The 18,202-nt window shown below is 41.9% G+C and overlaps 2 protein-coding genes across 3 annotated transcripts in view; one reads left to right on the forward strand and one right to left on the reverse strand.

Moving 5' to 3' along the window:
• The window catches only part of WRAP73 (WD repeat containing, antisense to TP73), a 39,021-nt gene that overhangs the window by 18,151 nt on the left and 2,668 nt on the right, over positions 1 to 18,202 (reverse strand). Inside the window, exons 2-4 of one of the 2 annotated variants that reach the window (XM_075604910.1) lie at positions 16,665 to 16,817; positions 12,826 to 12,942; positions 1,139 to 1,250 (exon numbers count right to left, since the gene is read on the reverse strand). In XM_075604910.1, coding sequence (XP_075461025.1) covers positions 1,139 to 1,250; positions 12,826 to 12,942; positions 16,665 to 16,783 — 348 coding nt within the window. In that variant the 5' untranslated portion in view covers positions 16,784 to 16,817. The remainder of the gene's footprint in view (positions 1 to 1,138; positions 1,251 to 12,825; positions 12,943 to 16,664; positions 16,818 to 18,202) is intronic. The other variant, XM_075604909.1, reaches the window with a different exon arrangement.
• Positions 12,876 to 18,202, forward strand: part of TP73 (tumor protein p73) — a 177,207-nt gene continuing 171,880 nt past the window's right edge. Inside the window, exon 1 of the mRNA XM_075604905.1 lies at positions 12,876 to 13,062. Coding sequence (XP_075461020.1) covers positions 13,031 to 13,062 — 32 coding nt within the window. The 5' untranslated portion in view covers positions 12,876 to 13,030. The remainder of the gene's footprint in view (positions 13,063 to 18,202) is intronic.

Consider the following 18,202-nt stretch of genomic DNA (forward strand, 5'->3'; position numbering starts at 1 on the left):
AATACATTAACAATAATCAAGGCCTGCAGCAGGCGTCACAATTTAACATCTGCTTCCAAAATCGAAGCCTATTGTTTAACATTTAATGGTTGTAAATTAAAGCTTGTAAATCAGCCATTTTATCTCACTAATTGCTGTAGGGATCTGCAATACATAATGCTGCTCATAAAAAGGGGTTTAATTAATTAATTCACAAAAGTTTCATGTTCCCAGTTTCTCCAAGCTACCTACTGATAGCAAGGCCGATTTATTGCAGAGAAAACCATAGACAAAAAAAAGGGAGAGGAAGAAAAGCCGAGGAGCAAAGAGGGCTAAACTACAGATCTGACTTGTGCTATGGACCAGTAGTGCACAAACTGGGGGACGTGAGAATTTCTAGGGGGGGGCACGGCAGTTACAGGGGGGCCACGCTCTTCCCCACAGCATTTAAATGAAATGCCGGGGGAGGCGTGAAGCCTCTAACTCCCTTACCTGGTGTCGGTCGGGTCTTCGGCGACGCATTGCCATGACAACACGGCGTGAAAAGACGGTGCAGGGTCATGTGACGTCATGCGTCGCCACAGCAACGCTTGTCAAATGACATGGCGGGGTGACGTGACATGACCCGCGACGTCATTTGACACAGAGTTCTTGTAGTGGGGGGGCGCAAACACTGCGGCTCCCCGGTAGGGGGGCGCAGCTCAAGATGTTTGCGCACCCCTGCTATAGACTATGTGGATATGATATTGTCCTACATCACCTCTTACCATATTAATGCAAGGAGACAATGGCATGACTCGGAACTGACAGTTTCATAGGAAGGGGACTCTTGGAGGGCAATTCTATATTGGCCAAATACCCCCATTCAAAATCAATGGGGTCAATCGGACAATCTACAATTACCATCTCACTCATTTCCTACCTCAAGAATGTATTTTCTACTATGCAAACAAACAAGGTGATTAACCCACTACAAGCGCTAACCTACACCAATTGGGAAATAAACAAATGTGAATTCACGTGATTATTAACCATATAGTGAAGAGTGAAATAAAAGCTGCCAAGGGGAGCTACATAAAACAGATCATTCCAAACCTGCTAAACAATTATACAAACACAAAATAAGTGTCCCCGGCGCTAATGATAAAGTCCAAGATACCATAGTCCAATTTAGACAGTCTGAGATAAGAGACTTCTCTGGATAGGTAGATGGACTGACGAAAAAGTTCCAGATGGGTGAGGGTGTCCTTGGGGTTAAATCCACAACGATTCTGAAATAACAAATCAAAGGACACACTAATTGCGCAGTATGTAAGAGTCACAAACCCCTATCTAGAAATACAAAAACCCTACTGACAAGTATCTTCAACACATTAATCCACGGACCCCACGAGATCTAACGCGTTGCTCCTTCCCTTGGGATGGCGATTGCACTCACAGGTGAACCAGGTACAACACCCCCATGGGCGAACCGCTCATGTGACCCGGCCGTCGCGAGAAGGACAAAAAAAACCTTTTTTTGTCTTTGTCTCGCGAAATAACAGCTGCGCCGACGCTCACGTGCGCACCATTTGATCGCGCGAGCATATACCCGCTCTCAGCATGGACGTGGCCTAAGGAGAGAGTCTGGTGTCCACTAATCTAGAACAGGGGAGCGCAAACATTTAAAGCTGCGCCCCCGTGTCTTCCATTGCCTGGCTCTCGCACCCCCCTCCCCACCTTGTATCCGCATGAAATAATGCTGTGGGGGTCATGTGAAATCACGTGACCCGCGGCGTCATTTGACGCCACATGGCCCTGCGACTTCATTTGACATTGCGTCGCCATGGCAAACAGCTGTGTGAATCCCGGTAAGTGGAGTGTTGCAGGGGGCTCACGCGATCCCCCGGCATTTCATTAAATGGGCGGGGGAAGAGCGCGGGGCCTCTGCAACCGCCTGCGGCCCGCAGAAAAATCTCCAGCTACCCCAGTTTGCGCACCCTTTATCTAGAACAGGCCTGCACAACATACGCATGCGGCCCGCCGGGGCACCCCGTGCGGCCCGCGACGGACCTCATTGATTTTTGTTCCTACTCTCGGTATTTAGATGCGGGACGGCGGCGGTGAGGAGGATGCGGCAACCGGTAAGTATTCTCTATGTGAATGAATGAATGTATGCTGTATGCTGCTGGAGGGGAGGGCGGGGGAGGGAGGTTGGATGAAGGGCCGCATGGGATTGGATGAATGATGATGCGGGGGGCGGGGCTTAGAATGCCAGCCGGGCCGCAGGGCATTGGTTGCAGGCAGAGAGGAAGCCGGGGGCGGGGCTTCAGCTTTGTGCAGAGCATACGGTGAGTGTGTGTGTCTGCCTTCGCGCTCCTGGCTCCTCTGTCTGCTGCGCGGTGTCGCCCCCCCCCCCCCCTCCCCGGTGTTCCCTTTGCCCTCCTTGCCGACATGGGAGGGAGGGGGGATGCCGACATGAGGGGGGATGCTGACACGGGGGGGTAATGCTGACATGGGGGGGTAATGCTGACATGGGGGGGGGGGTAATGCTGACATGGGGGGGGGGGGTAATGCTGACATGGGGGGGGGGGGTAATGCTGACATGGGGGGGGGGTAATGCTGACATGGGGGGGGGTAATGCTGACATGGGGGGGGGGTAATGCTGACATGGGCTGTGGGGGCTGCTGATATGGGCAAATTAATTTAATTTGAATGAAAGTATTTTAAATGTAATTTTGTTTCAAGTAAACATCGTAAATAAATGTGTTATTTTGAATAATAAATGCTGTTTTACCCGTGCGGCCGACTCTGTTTTCCTTGTGAGGTGCGGGGGGGGGGGGGGGGGGGGGAGAAGAGTGATGAAAGGTGCAGGGGGGGGGGGGGGAAAGAGTGATGAAAGGTGCAGGGGGGGGTAAAGAGTGATGAAAGGTGTAGGGGGGGGGAAAGAGTGATGAAAGGTGCAGGGGGGGAAAGCGTGATGAAAGGTGCAGGGGGGGGTAAAGAGTGATGAAAGGTGTAGGGGGGGGGAAAGAGTGATGAAAGGTGCAGGGGGGGGAAAGCGTGATGAAAGGTGCAGGGGGGGGAAAGAGTGATGAGAGGTGCAGGAGGGAGGATGAGGAGAGGTGCAGGAGGGAGGATGAGGAGAGGTGCAGGAGGGAGGATGAGGAGAGGTGCAGGAGGGAGGATGAGGAGAGGTGCAGGAGGGAGGATGAGGAGAGGTGCAGGAGGGAGGATGAGGAGAGGTGCAGGAGGGAGGATGAGGAGAGGTGCAGGAGGGAGGATGAGGAGAGGTGCAGGAGGGAGGATGAGGAGAGGTGCAGGAGGGAGGATGAGGAGAGGTGCAGGAGGGAGGATGAGGAGAGGTGCAGGAGGGAGGATGAGGAGAGGTGCAGGAGGGAGAATGAGGAGAGGTGCAGGAGGGAGAATGAGGAGAGGTGCAGGAGGGAGAATGAGGAGAGGTGCAGGAGGGAGGATGAGGAGCGGTGCAGGAGGGAGGATGATGAGAGGTGCAGGAGGGAGGATGATGAGAGGTGCAGGAGGGAGGATGAGGAGAGGTGCAGGAGGGAGAATGAGGAGAGGTGCAGGAGGGAGGATGAGGAGCGGTGCAGGAGGGAGGATGATGAGAGGTGCAGGAGGGAGGATGAGGATGAGGATTTTACCCGTGCGGCCCAAATTTTTTCTCCTTGGAGCAGTTCGGCCCTTCTCACTTTACGAGTTGTGCAGGCCTGATCTAGAAGATACATACATACCAAATACTTCATAAGAGCTAAATCAAAGCAGAAGCATGAAATAATGTAAATCCATCAAGCCCTCTAAATGACCAGTATAGAAGTAGAGCTGGATAAAACACAACCAGGCCATAGTTCAGACACTCAGTCAAGGTCAAGCCTATGCATGGAACAGATCTTTAGAGAGACCAAAGGTTTCCTTATTAGCAAAATCCTAACCCAGACAAGAGCAGAGCCCGGGCAAAAACAGCGCACAGTCCCCCAAGCAGAGGAAACCCATCTTAGAGCATCAGCTCTGAGCAAAATAGGCTTAAAGAGCAGAGAAAAAAATGGTACTTTCCTTTACAGAACACAAATGCTGAAGTCAAAACTCACAATGGATCACTGAAGGGGGGGGGGGGGGGAAGAGGGGAAGAGAATGCCTCTAGATGAAAGTCACACGGATACACAGAGAGCCATACGGTTTCAGCAGGCCACACAGTAGAGTATAAACATAGCGCAGAATAGCAGCGTGGAGGCTCAAGTATTTACTCTGCGCAATTCATTGGCTAATAGCCTACGCACAGGAATCTCATGCAACCTAAAGTGATCACACCCAAGTAAAATCAAGGCCAGGAAAAGTAACTTACCCACAGAACATGGGGGGGGAGGAAGCATGCATTTACCTGCTCCTTGAGCATACATACATCATAGAGGATTCATGCTTATTCTGCTCCAACTTTAGTAGCATGGAGACCCTCCACAGAGAATATTGATAGATCATACAAGGCTTTTGAAATACTAGGCAGCACCAGCACAACCAGTTTCAATTCCTATAGAACTCACACTATACCGACGCAGCAACAAACGACAGCAGAAAGATACTCACTCTTTAGGTAAGCAGGAGGGCACAGCTTGCCGCTAAATATTACAAATGTAGGGGGCAGAAATATAGCACAATGGCTAGGACCACAAGCAAGTCTACACTTGCTTCTCTCCTACTGGCCAAACATGCATAACGTGGTACTTGGGTCAAATCATCTCTGCCTGTAAAAAGGAAGTCTTGAGTTGCCCTGTACCAAGATGTACAAGAAAAATATATCCTGTGAGGAAAGAACCTACCTATGGAGAAAAAAAAAAAAAAACTAAATGTGAGGAAGAGGCTGACTGAAGCCAATTTTTTTTTATTTTTAATGCCTTTAATTGAAATGTGTTTGGCTAATTATTTTGTTTATCCAAGTAACAGCAACATGCTAATGTCTAGAAGCAGAAAATACATTCCTAGGAATTTTAAATCTTGACTAGTCCAAATCACAAGCATATAAATCAATGTATAAGTAGAGTTGTGTGTGTACAATTAGTAATTTGACAGATTTATAACTCAAACCTAACGCAGCCTGGATCAAATGCTGTACCAAGAAAATCAGCTTAGACAGACTGGCCTAGCAAGTATCTTGCAGCCAGACAGGTGCACCTTTATAGCAATGGCAATGAGACATTGTCATCACCATCAAGTTCTAAATCTAAAAATGGACTGGGTTATCTGAGGCAATTCAAAAACATTTGTATTAAACTGTTCAGTTTGTTTATATATTTTAAAATAAATAAATAAAAAAACAAAAAAAACATTAACTTTATTATTTTTACATATTAACGCAGCAATTCCCTGACATATATTAGATATTTTCTCATCTTACCTGAAAGAGGGGGTCCCCCAGAGCTTATCCTTGTTTCCCCAACATCCCAAGTAAGCCATGCCCCCGCCATTTTGTGCCCAGATGTCAGGTGACCACAGGGCAGCTTAAGGGGACCCCCTAGTTCTGGTAAGCTTTTTGTTTTCCTTTTTAAACAATCTTGAACAGTGTGCAATGATGCTTTAATGTTTAGATATGTTTCTTTCATTGTGCAGTTACCAAATTGTAGGCAAAGTCTAGATGAGTAATTGAAAAATCAATAACTTAAAAGCAGCAAAACATGTGAACTCTCACCCCCCTCAATAACATATCAGTTCCGTAGTATTAGATAAGTGAATTTTTAAAAAAAAATGTAACTCTCAATTCCATTTTTAATGAGTTCTAAAGCATTCTTTGATTTCTATAGCAGGCTTTAGCCACCTCCACAGCAATGCAAGATCTTTGTAGCACTTTTCTGTTTGTCATCATTTGTTGCCAATATTCCCAGCAGTTTGAGCTGCAAACTGTAACAAAAGATGTTTCCATTGTAATATAAGGATACATTCTAGCTGCATAGTTACACTGACTGAAGGATTGATTGATGTTAGGCTGCGTCCGTGGTACCTCAAACCGCTGAGCGAACAGACCGCCTTAAGGCAGTGTTCGTGTACATGCGGCGAGTGCAGGCAGGAGGGGGCGCAGGATGCACGAGATCAGTTAAAACCGATTTCTCGCACGACAGGGCGGTCACGTGAGCGGTTCGCCCAATGAGGGCGCGCGTGTCACAGATATTACTGGGACCGCAGCCTAATGCACACAATCAGGCTTTTTACAGACTTATAACAGGAGACCCGAACGATTGCCAGCTTAGGTAAGAATGTAGAATTATACATTGTCACACATGACACACACACACACACACACACACGGGGAAGTAGTATTGCTGCTTTAAGAAATGTCACAAATGTGAACTATACTTTCCCAACACACATGTTCAAAACACGGATCACTTCCACTAGCACATTAAAGTAATTTAACTAGTAGGGGTATCATCACCCCATATAGTATCATTGTACAAATTATACAGGACATATAAAATGTATATTATAAAAAAACAACTTTATGGAAAATGTATAGATCTCACTCATTTGTGACCAAGACCTGGAAAGACCGGTATGTTTGTTAAATTACAAACATTGTTCTTGAACCTTACCATGATTAATATGTATACATTGTATGCCTAAGATGTATTCACTGAATACTACAATTCCTATTGCATCACTAATGACTGTACATACCCCTTCCCTCATTTCTTAATCATGTTGCAGCTTTGTGTCAGCTCTCCTTGTGACTGGCTCTTTACCTGTGTCACAAACACCAAACTAGGCTAAGCTTTTCTGGGTATAGATTGTGCATGCAAAATTATATGTACAGCATTGTATACACTGTCAGTGCTGTGTGTGTGTAGTGTATATGTATATATAAAATGGAAATATTACTGTGTGCTCATTTGCATGTCTTAGGTCTGCAACCCTGCCTTTCACACACCATACAGTGCTTCCACTGCAGCAAGGGATTCTGGGAAATGACATGCAAATGAGCACAGTGCCACCTTTTGCTTCAAAGCCATGTGACATGGTCCCCTATAAGCGTATGCTTGCTGCATTGCACAGCTTTTCAGCACAGCCTGGGTTAAGATGCATAGCCAGTAAACCTACCCACAGAAAGCTGTTTCGACCTTAATGGGTCTCATCAGTGTGAGGTTGTTTATACTGGCTTTGCAATATGAAGCTTTGGGTAGGTTCCACCACACATTAGTTAAGTTATGGTGGGTAAAAAAAAGTGGTAAAAACCCACCACAGTAAAGCATATAGCAAATGGAAATATTAGTGTGCTCATTTGCAGGTCTTAGACATGTCTGCATATAGTAAAAAAGCAAGAAAAACAGCGCACAGCCCTAGTGCATTACCAAAAACAATATGATTATAAAAAGTAGAGGGGCAGACAATGCCCACTTACAAGAAGACTAAAAATAGAGATCACATAAAGGTACCTTTGTATTTGTATGGCGGTACCGCTTTAAATGCCCTCCGCCAGCTGAGGGATCTTCCGGATCACAACCTAAGGCACCACCTGCCTGGATGCACGCCGCTGCTGGCAACAAGGGTCCTCCAACACCAGCGCCGACGGCCACAATGCCCGATGTACACAGCAATGATGGTGCAAGTCGATCCGTTCCTCTCCAGCTCACAAGCAGCGTGTTTGGAGAATCCCTGGTTGGAGAACCATTGCTAGTCTTCTTGTAAGTGGGCATTGTCTGCCCCTCTACTTTTTATAATAAATCATATTGTTTTTGGTAATGCACTAGGGCTGTGCGCGGTTTTTCTTTTTCTTTTTACACAGATTTTCTAAGGGTGCGATTCTTCCCAGATACAGCAGCCCTCATACCTGCATTTGTGGCATTATTATATCATCTGTACTTAGGACTACCTACATTTTCTGCATCGCCTAGAGATTGGACTTGTAACTATAATATGTATTTCAATTTATGTTTATTTAATGCACTTATTTATCTTATGATTGCTTATTTTTTTGTGACTAGCGCTGGTGTGTAATATATATATATATATATATATAAAAATAATATATCTATATATATATATATATATATATATATATATATATATATATATATATATATATATATATATATATATATATATATATATATATATATATATCTCAAGTGATATACTTTATTGGCTATATGCGAACAGTGGAGGTTTTTTGTTGCTTTTTTCACCCACCATTACTTAAATAATGTGTATGGTAAACCTACCCAGCCCGAAAATTGCAAAGCCAGTCAGTTCAACCAACCTCACACTGATGAGGCCCACAAGGTCGAAACAGTGGACTGTGAGTGGTTTGACATCTAATCCCATGCTGTGCTTAAAAGCGGTGTAAACAGCAGAGCATATGCTTATGTTCCATGCAAAATTGGAATTTCAGGCAAAAGGTGACACATTGTGTGCCCATTTGTATGTTATTTCCCAGAATCCATTGCTGCAGTGGAAACACAGTATGCTAGGTGATAATGGTGATAGGCAGGGTTGCAGACGTGTGAGATTGTGCTCACAAGTGATATTCTTTATTGCATATATGCCAACAGTGGAGGTTTTTTGTTATTATATACATGAGAATGAGACAGACACTAGTAAGTAGGCCCCTGTGAATTCAACAGAACATTGCACTATGTCCAACCAACAGAATCATTTGATAGTATAGGTAATTTACCCATATGGTCAGTTATGAGCGACTTAGTGATACACTCTAAAACTTTTGCATTTGTTACCATCTTATAATTACAATGCTCAGTTCAGTGTTCAAACTATTTGCTGGTTGCAAAAAGCATGATGTAAATATGCAATTGAGGCATATATAATTATCGCATATTTTATACTTATACCTACGAGACATACTTCTTGAATTCTGAATGAAGCCGTCCTATTAATTCTCAACAAATCACTCCCAATGGACTCTGGATTTACTGTACTTGAGAGTAAACACAACGCAGACACTGACATAAGCTAAGCAGCTGTCTGAAACAAGTTAATTTTGCAACCTGTTTACAGCTGGAAAGTAAGTCTATCCTGACACAGATGCCATCTTGGCAAAACCTTAATGAAATCTTGTGGGGTCATGTTGAGTTCTGACGGCTAGTCAGAAATACACGCCGCCTACACAAGCACGTGCTGGGAGAAATCTACTGAGTGCAGCCCACGGACAGGTAACTGAGACTACAGGACTTATGTCTGACACTTGTACATAACGCGAACAACTGGGAAATTCTTTACAAAGAAAATGCTAAAAAAAAAAAAGTGGTGAAAGGAAAAAAAACCAGGGGAAAAAGCAGACACCCTGGAGTGCATTGCATTGGAGACTACTCGTGCCGATATCATCAGTATTGGCTGGGATGTTTGCGGGGTTTGGTGCAGTGACATGTGCAGGGCCTTGGGTCTTCCCTTCTCCAGCAGCTTCCACTGTATGTTCCTGTCATCATGGCTCCGGGACGTCAAATGATGTTGCATTGTGTTGCCATGACAGCGCCAAGCACCATCATATTGTCATGGCGACACCATTTGACATTGCAGAGTCATTATGATAGGACCATGCAGTGGGAGATGCTGCTGTTGTCTGGACAACCCCAAAATCAGTTGCAACACGAGACATTTACCACATGCTTCCTAATGTCGGACAATTGTCAAGTGTTATGTTAAACTAATTGTACTGTCTGAAGTGACCTTATATGACCATCTATCCTCTACTGATATGTATTCCAGTCATGCAGCACAATTATACAGAAAGGATCAACACATTTGATTTTATACACTGAATGTTTTAAGTGTTTGTTTTTTATTAGCTTGTAAGTTCGTGCACCAAAATACACAGCTATGTGTTTCAATGGTTCATTTTATTTTAAATAAAAAGTTCGCTAAATTGCTTCATACAACAAATTAATTCAGTCAATACGAGTGATTGGGTGTGACATGCAGAGTTCATGACTCCTGGTGATCATTTTTTGATAGATTACAATTAATGCTATGGTTACCTTTAGTTCAGTTTCCAGTATGCACAGCAGCTTTAGTAGTTTGCAAAAAAAAATACAAAATTATAATATGTATGCTCCACACGTTGTAGGCATATACTTAAAAAGGAGCAATCCAAGCAATATCCAAGATTTTTTTTTGTAATAAATAAAAATCAGCTCTGTAGTATTAGATAATACTCACTACCTTTATTTTAATTTTAAAATACAATTCAATTCCGTTTTAATATACTGAGCCTCTTAGGATTTCTATAACAGGCTTTAGTCACCTCTCCAGCAGTGTAAGATCGTTGTAACACTTTCCTGTTTGTGATAATTTGTTGCCAATATTCCCAGCAGTTTGAGCTGTAATCTGTCAAAATAGATAATGTTACCTTGGTAATATAAGAATACATTGTAGCTGCTGAGTTACACAGACTGAAGGATTGATGTGAAACTGAAAGGCAGCTATTTAATGAATTTAGGAAGCAGGATTTTGCAGATCCATCATGGGAGAACATATCAAATTGGCAGTTTAGGTAATTAATTTCCAATACAGGTAATCAAATGCAGCATATACCAAGAAAAAAAAAAAACACACACACACACACACACACACACACCCCACTATTTTTCTAAGCTGTTTGGAATCTACATCTCAAAAAAAAAAAAAATGTTGTACATAACAAACAGACCTTTTATAACCTCAATAAAAAGGGGGGGGGGGGAAAGGAAGTACTAAATTAGAAATATTTAAAGGAATTTTCCAGTGTCTAAATGTCAGACATTTCAGCAAAAAAGACGTTAACCTATTTTAGTGTTTGTTCTATGATTGACTTGAGGGTTTTCTGACTCACAGCGGCAGGCAGCTTCACGTCTAATTTGTGACAGATTGAAATGATGACGGGAACCAAGATGTAAAAAGTAGAGGTCACTAAAACAAGAGTTCATTGGTCCTGTAATCTTTAATGGAAACCTGTGACTAACCAGCATTGCAACTACTTATTACACAGCAAACAAAATCAAATATTGGTCACAGAAATGAATTGTGCATCTCAACTGCAAAAAAATGTTACAGATTCAGGTTCTTTAAGATGGAGAGACAAACACTTGTGTGCCCTGCAATGCATCGAGATACTGGGCAATTAGGACTATCCAGAAATAATTTTACTTCATCCATTAAAATCAGGGGGGGGGGGAAATAAATCTCCTTCTTATACTTATTTTATAAAACAATTAGATTACAAATCAGCATGCAAAATAAATGTATATACACCAGCTGCACTGAGCTTTCAGAGTCTTCATGGATTCCTTAAATAAGAAATTCTAACTATTGTAAAAAAAAAAAAAAAAAACCACGGATGCTGGTCCCAGTGAGGCCTATGCCCAAAGGTCATTTTCAAGGGAAAGTGGGGAATTTTGCATCAATGTATTTTTTTAGGAGTGGGGAAGTATCAATAAGAGAATATGGGAGATGGTATATGACAGATAAGGAGATGTATCAAATTCTAAGCCTTCGTGTGCCACTTTCTCCTTTCAACCTGTGCCGCAAAATCTGCCTTGTTTGTGATGACATTTACTTTCTTGGTTAAAGATCTGCACCTGACAGAAAATTAGAGCAACAAGTTTGGTACATTTTAGGCAACTTTGGTGCAGTGTGTCACAACAAGTTTCTGTGCACTGATGGTCCCTTTATATGGTTATACATTTTTATTATTATTAACTCTATTTAGGTGTAATAGCCTACAATTCCAAAACACCATAATGACAGTTTCCTGCTATCAGTAGTTTAACCTTCTCAAACCTGCAGAACCCCCTAAAAATGTATCGTGACCCTTTAGATCCGCAGCGCAAACACCCTACTTAAAATAATGCTCCCTCTTTTATATATTTATAGAATTCCAATATTACATAAACATTTTAAATATTACATTTAATAAAATATTGCACAAAAAGATAATTGGATTTTGAAGAGTAAAAATTCTCAGAGTTACTAGTAAGTGGAAATGCAATTTTAAACAAACCAACTCTATATAAAATCATAAGAGAAAAAGCAATGGCACTCCACTGACAAATATTGTGCCTTAGGTGTACCATGTAAAAATAAATACAGGCAGTCCTCGTTTTACAACGAATGTCTTATCCAACGCTATGCAATGCATACCTATGTTCATTTTTACAACGCCAAAACGGCTTATCCAACGCTTTGCAAAGGTGTGTGTATGTATATGTATATAATATTTTTTTATATATATATATATATATATATATATATATATATATATATATATATATATATATATATATATATATATATATATATATATATATATATATAGTATATGCACTATATAATTTATGTGTGTGCTGCATATCTTATTGTCTGCGTAAAATATTTTGTGTATTTTAGCATTAAAAATTCCTTCAGGAACGGAACTTTTCATCTAAACAGTGTTCCTATGGGAAAACGTGTTTCGCTTTACAACGTTTCTCTATCCAACGCCATTTTGAGAAACGCATGGTGTCGGATAACCGAGGACTGCCTGTAAATAAAAAGTAGAGTTTGTTTTTTTAAGTTATGCAGCAAAAAAAATATTATATGTTTCAGGTCCACCAAGAACCTTTTTGATGGAACCAAAACATCGATATATATATATATATATTATTTTTTTACTGTCATGAATTAAGGCCAGTGCCTACGTAAAATTGTGCCTGATAATATGCTACACATGAAAATAAATACAGGGGGGCAGGGGGGAAACAAAGTTAAGTACTGTAGGCTACTGTATATCCGCCTTGGGAACCTGATAGCTTTGAGTCCACTGGGGTTTATTTTCAGAACGGGAGTGCAGACGTTAACATTTGATACGAAGTGGAGGAGGCATCATCCCACGCTTACATGAAACTCTGTTGTGTTGAGAATGTGACGACCATCTGGGCTCCAGCATGAAGACACCAGTCCTGCTGACCCTTCATCAATCTTGCAGTGCCAGTCAGGCTGCTCCAGAGACCAGACCTGGGTGGGGGCAAGGAAGAAAACACAGACACTGGCAGTTAGCTAAGGGACAGCGCACATACAAGGGATCTTCCAAACACCTTGAACAATGAAGGACTGGCGCTGGATCCCACTACAAAAGTAAGGCACAGTTTGCATGAAACGGTCATTAATATTATATCCCATCAGGCCTCATTCTAGGAGTGTAAACAATCACTCCATTTATCATTATTATTATTTTTTTTTAAAGATATCTGCTTGTATATTATGATTTTGGAAATAGTAACAATTTAATACCATTTCCATATAAAGTAATAACTTGAGTGGTTTGATTTTATCTCCTGTGTTCGGTCAAAAAAAAAATGCATTGGAAAAGTATTGTTCTACAGTGTACATTTCAAAGCAGAATCCCCTCACCCCACACTTATTTGAGTTTTACTTAATTTGCACAACTACTTTTAAAAAAGCAGCCCACAATGATTGCCGTTTTTCTTCTGCAGTTGAAATATTAACACATTAAAATGGAGCTCTCCCTAGTGCACCATAACTTTTTCTTGTTTAATGTTTAAACACTCATGTTTTGCCCTCTGAGCATTTTCTGCTCTTCTTTTACGTCCAGAATTGCCGCTTTAATGTTACCACCATGAGTCCCTCTGCTCAAGGAGATACGGACGTCTAACTTTCTGGAAATAAAAATGGTTGCTGGTGTCAGTTTGGCAGGCCAATAAGGTGGAATATTGCTAGGACACGCTATGTACCCTTTTTCATTCACGGCCTGTTCATGGTCACCACCCATTCCTTTGCAAAATGTGCAGTGACCGTCGAGTCAGATCTACCGAATGCGAGTCTTGTGAATGGGGAGGAGGTCCCCAATGATAAGAGCAGGGTGGCCTTGCGCAACAACACTGAACACATTTCTTACAGATGTGTGGTATATTAATGCTTCAATAATTTGAATTCTGCCTTGAATATTAGTATCCTCTTTTAGGTGTCTGCAGTGCCAGGTTGCATACAAAATGTCCAGTCATTGTAATTAATCTTAAATTAACATTTTAAAAGTACATCAAATTCACAGGTGGGACAATGTATTTTGTCTAGCCCTTTTTCATTTGTTCCCCTTCCTTTTTCTATACCCAAGGAAAAAATAAAAAATAAAAACTTTCCTAAATATAAACTGTTGAGGGGAAAGAAAAAGTATTTCATATGAGAAATGAACCTAAACAGATTTTTTTTTTTTTAAAGCAAAAGTAATTATCCACTTGCAGTTTGGTTAGAAATATTTTTATACACGTGACATCTAAATGTTATGCCTTTAATACAAATATTATGTTTTACGTCTTTGTACAGTATCTGAAGTTTCAATTTCTTCACTGTATATTTATACTATACAAATATGTGAAATTATGTAACACAATAATTACAGCTATTAATAAAATGAAAAGTTACCAAACCCTTTCTATCAACATTGGTACATTTCAGTGCAGGATTTGAACAGAGACTTGTTAAGAAGATGTCATCACTAGAGGTCTATGAATCAAGCTGATGTAATACCGCTAATTAATATAATTTTCTAGTCCCTTATTATTCACTGTGGTAATTATATGCAAAAACAACTGCTGTAATTGAGCTCCTTAGCATAGGGTTAATGTCACGTTGTTATTTTTTTTAGAACAATGCTGCGTTATCTTCAAATAAAGCAACGTTATTCAAATCTTGGTTACTGCCAACCAGATGCTGAAATAGGGCTTTTGCCTACAAGAAAGGGGGAGAGTTGGTAAGAGAGAAAAAGAAGGGTAGAGGAAGGTATGTAAAAAAAGGTATCTCCCCATGTAGGGTATACAATAGGTTAATATATTTGTAGGTATACAAGTCAATGAGCCTGCTTCAAAATTGGTCTCCACTCCAGCAAAAACCCTATTTCAGTGTCTGGGTGGGATCAAAGTTCAATATGACTTAACATAGCTTTGCCGGCATAAACCTTAAAGGAGCTTAGTGAATATGGGATGAATAGAATTTAGGCTGTAATATGCAGACTAGCTTATCATGTAAAAATGATGTCTGTTACAAATACAGTAATGCAATGCTTCATATGGGAATACATTTATGTTAACGTCACGTTATTTGCTTTAGTGAATAGTGTTCTGATTAACGGGAGCTCATTTAGGTGAACGTCATGTTAAATAGGCTAACGGAGCTTAATTAATCTGGGTTTCGATATATTTAAGCAAAGACTGGTTCCAAATTGCATGTATTTTACCGCCAAATCAATACATCATAGCAATTAGCATTAAAACCTCATTCAAGTTTAGCTTAAACTAAATAAAGCAAAAACTATGCAACTGACTTCCGTACTGAAATGGGAAGCGGAGGGTTTCCTGGTGTTATTTTGAATTACGGGGACCCCCTGGTTCCGAAGATACTTACCAGTGAAGTTACTGGTATTACTTCCTGGTTGTCCCAAGGATTTACATGGCCGCCCAACAGGAAGCAGCAACGGGTAACATTACTGCTTCATATTAGCTTGCAGGACCAGCAGGATTTGGAGGCTATTTGGCTTCCCCTGGAGCAGCAGACACCAGTAACGTTACCATCAAGTATCTCTCGAACCTTGGAAAATAAAATACGTACTGGGGACAGCTGGGATTGCCAAGTTCCAGATAACCGAATTTACACAGACTATGTTAAAAGATTTAAAAAAAAAAAAGTGTCAAAAGCAGCAATTCGTGCATCTAATTTTTTGAGTCGGTTATTTAAAAAACAACAACATGGTCTCTCGGCGGTCAATAGAAAGCAGTGGCATCATAGGGAGATTAGATTGGAAGCTGCAAAGTACCGGCAAAAATTGAAGAAATTTAAAGCTTTGCAACCGGAGGAATCTTCTGAACTTTGAGTGCTGTGGTTCAGCCTCAGAAGACCCTTGGTTCAAATGAGGTAAAAATTATTATACATACATACGTTTTTACTATTGGGGAGGGAGGCAGATTGTTGCTTTAACCTTTTGGGTGCCCTTACGTACTAAAGATATTTGGCCAAGACCAAAATGCCACCGGGACAAGCCAGGTCTGATAAATGCACGTTTAAATGTCTTGCACGGGACCACTACACTGCCTGGCTTGTCAGAGAGCAGGTAGACAGCCGCTACGACGCACCCTCTTTAAAAAAAAAGTGTCACACACGAGAGATTTAAAGCTGGTGGGTGGGAGCGGTCATTACCAGGCATTTTGGTCTCGGCCAAACTGCCCATTCTGTGCCTTTATAATGTACGCTGAATGCCAGCCCGTTTGGGGCCCTTATGGACGTACAAAGTTACATCCTGGGTTTTTTGCATGTTTTCTAGGGGAGATTGCATTTGAACGTAATCTAAACCGAAGAGGACCCCCCCTCTTCTGTTTGCATCAGTGGTGACGCTACAATCATGTGATTTCTGAACAGTGGTCACATGATCGTGACTTACAGATGTTGCTGTGACACTTCGGCCCTTCTGCACAGAAAAAGTTAAAAAAGGCATTGATCTGCCAGATTTAACATCTTATTGGCATGATCAGTTGCAGAATTTTTTTTATCCTGTCTAACGAGTCTTTAGACCAAGATGGTGTGTACCCTAAGAAAGGAGACTATATAGTTCTTAATTCCTAAATAATAATAATAAATATATTAATACTCAATCAAAAAGAAACCTCTGCTTCTGTACATGGAAGCTTTAGAGCCCTACATTCAACATTTGTCACAGCCTTCTTACTTACCTGCACAAGTCCTCTCTTATACATGGCACAAAGGATGAACATAGAGTCTGTAGACCACTCAATATATTGAATCTGATCCAGACAGGTGTAGAGCTGAAGAATCTGTAATGTGCTAACATCCCGGACCACAAGCCGGTACTGCACACAAGATGCCTGTGTTTAAAAGAAATAGAAAATCAACCATTTCAGGTTGTAACCGTTGTGTACAGAAAAGGATTTAGCCAATAGAAACAGCATACCACTGAACTGTGACATCCATATTGAATAAAGAAGGCTGTATGTGACAGTAGCAGCAGCCAAGCAAGCAGGGCCGGCTACAATGTTTGCAGGCCTTGGTTCTTACCTTTGCAGGAGGAGATGCTGCCAAAATAGTTTTGTCATCATGGTTCAACGACGGCAAATGGTGTCCCGTTGTCATGGTAACGCCGTGGCCCCACAGGGTGTCACATTGCCATGAGACAACGTGACCGCATGGGGTCATGACGTCCCATTGTCATGGCAACACCATTGGACATCACAGAGTCATGACGACGGGACCATGCAGGAGGAGATGCCAGGAGATGGTAAGAGTTACAGAGGCCCATCATTCTCCCCCCAGCAAACAGTTTCATTACCGTGGGGGAGAGCGCGAGGCCTGCATAACCGCAGGGCTTGGTGCACAGGTACCGAAGACTCCAAAAAGGTTAAGTCCGCCGTTTACCCCTCAAGAAGGCTCATGTTGCCATCAGTCAGCCATTTTGGCTATAAGAACGTATTTGTGTTTCCCCCCCTGCCGGCAGTTTATTCCACTTATTGATTCTGCTTGTATATTTTGACGTTGTGTACTTTGTAAGGCTCCATTTTGTGGTGGGCTGGTAATTCACTTAATCAGCACACAATGAAGCCTGTGCCTGTAATCCAATTTGGGGCAGGTGAAGTAAGGAAGGGCATGGACTCAGGTCAGACAGAACATGTACTTCAAAAGCAAACCATCAGGCTGAAAATGGGAACCGAGGCCTGGGTCCTAGCCCCACTGGCTTGATTCCAATTGGTCAGTTTGAATTTCCCACTCTAAGCCTGCCTTCGAGGGCTGTCCTTAAGCACTCTCACCTCCCATAGCCCTGATTGGTCTGTCTCAGGTTAGCCCTCGCTGGAAAATCTCTTTGCCGATTGAGTGCCGACTCAATCCTCTTGGTTTCAGAGACTAGAAGGAGATTTGAACCTGCAAGCAAGTGTATATCCATGGTACTGGAATACCCAGAGACAGACCGATGTGTGGAAGGCATCCTGTGTAAGCTAGGTGCCCAGGGAGCTAGGATTGTCCATATAACCCTCTTTTTCACAAGTTATGATGTTTGTGTTGGTCCTGTTGGCTACAGCCGTAACTCTGTTTATTTAACTCCTTTGTTCTGTCTGGTTTTTGTGATCAAAAGCAGTAGAAAACAGATGGCCTGCCTAAGGGAGATTTTCAAAATAAGTTGCATTAGATGGGAACCAGGGGTCTCCCGAGCTCAATCACGTTAATCTCAGCTCTAAGGTACCCCCCTGATTCCTGAGAA

The sequence above is a fragment of the Ascaphus truei genome, chromosome 6 (assembly GCF_040206685.1).
Source record: "Ascaphus truei isolate aAscTru1 chromosome 6, aAscTru1.hap1, whole genome shotgun sequence".
Classification (NCBI taxonomy): Eukaryota; Metazoa; Chordata; class Amphibia; order Anura; family Ascaphidae; genus Ascaphus; species Ascaphus truei.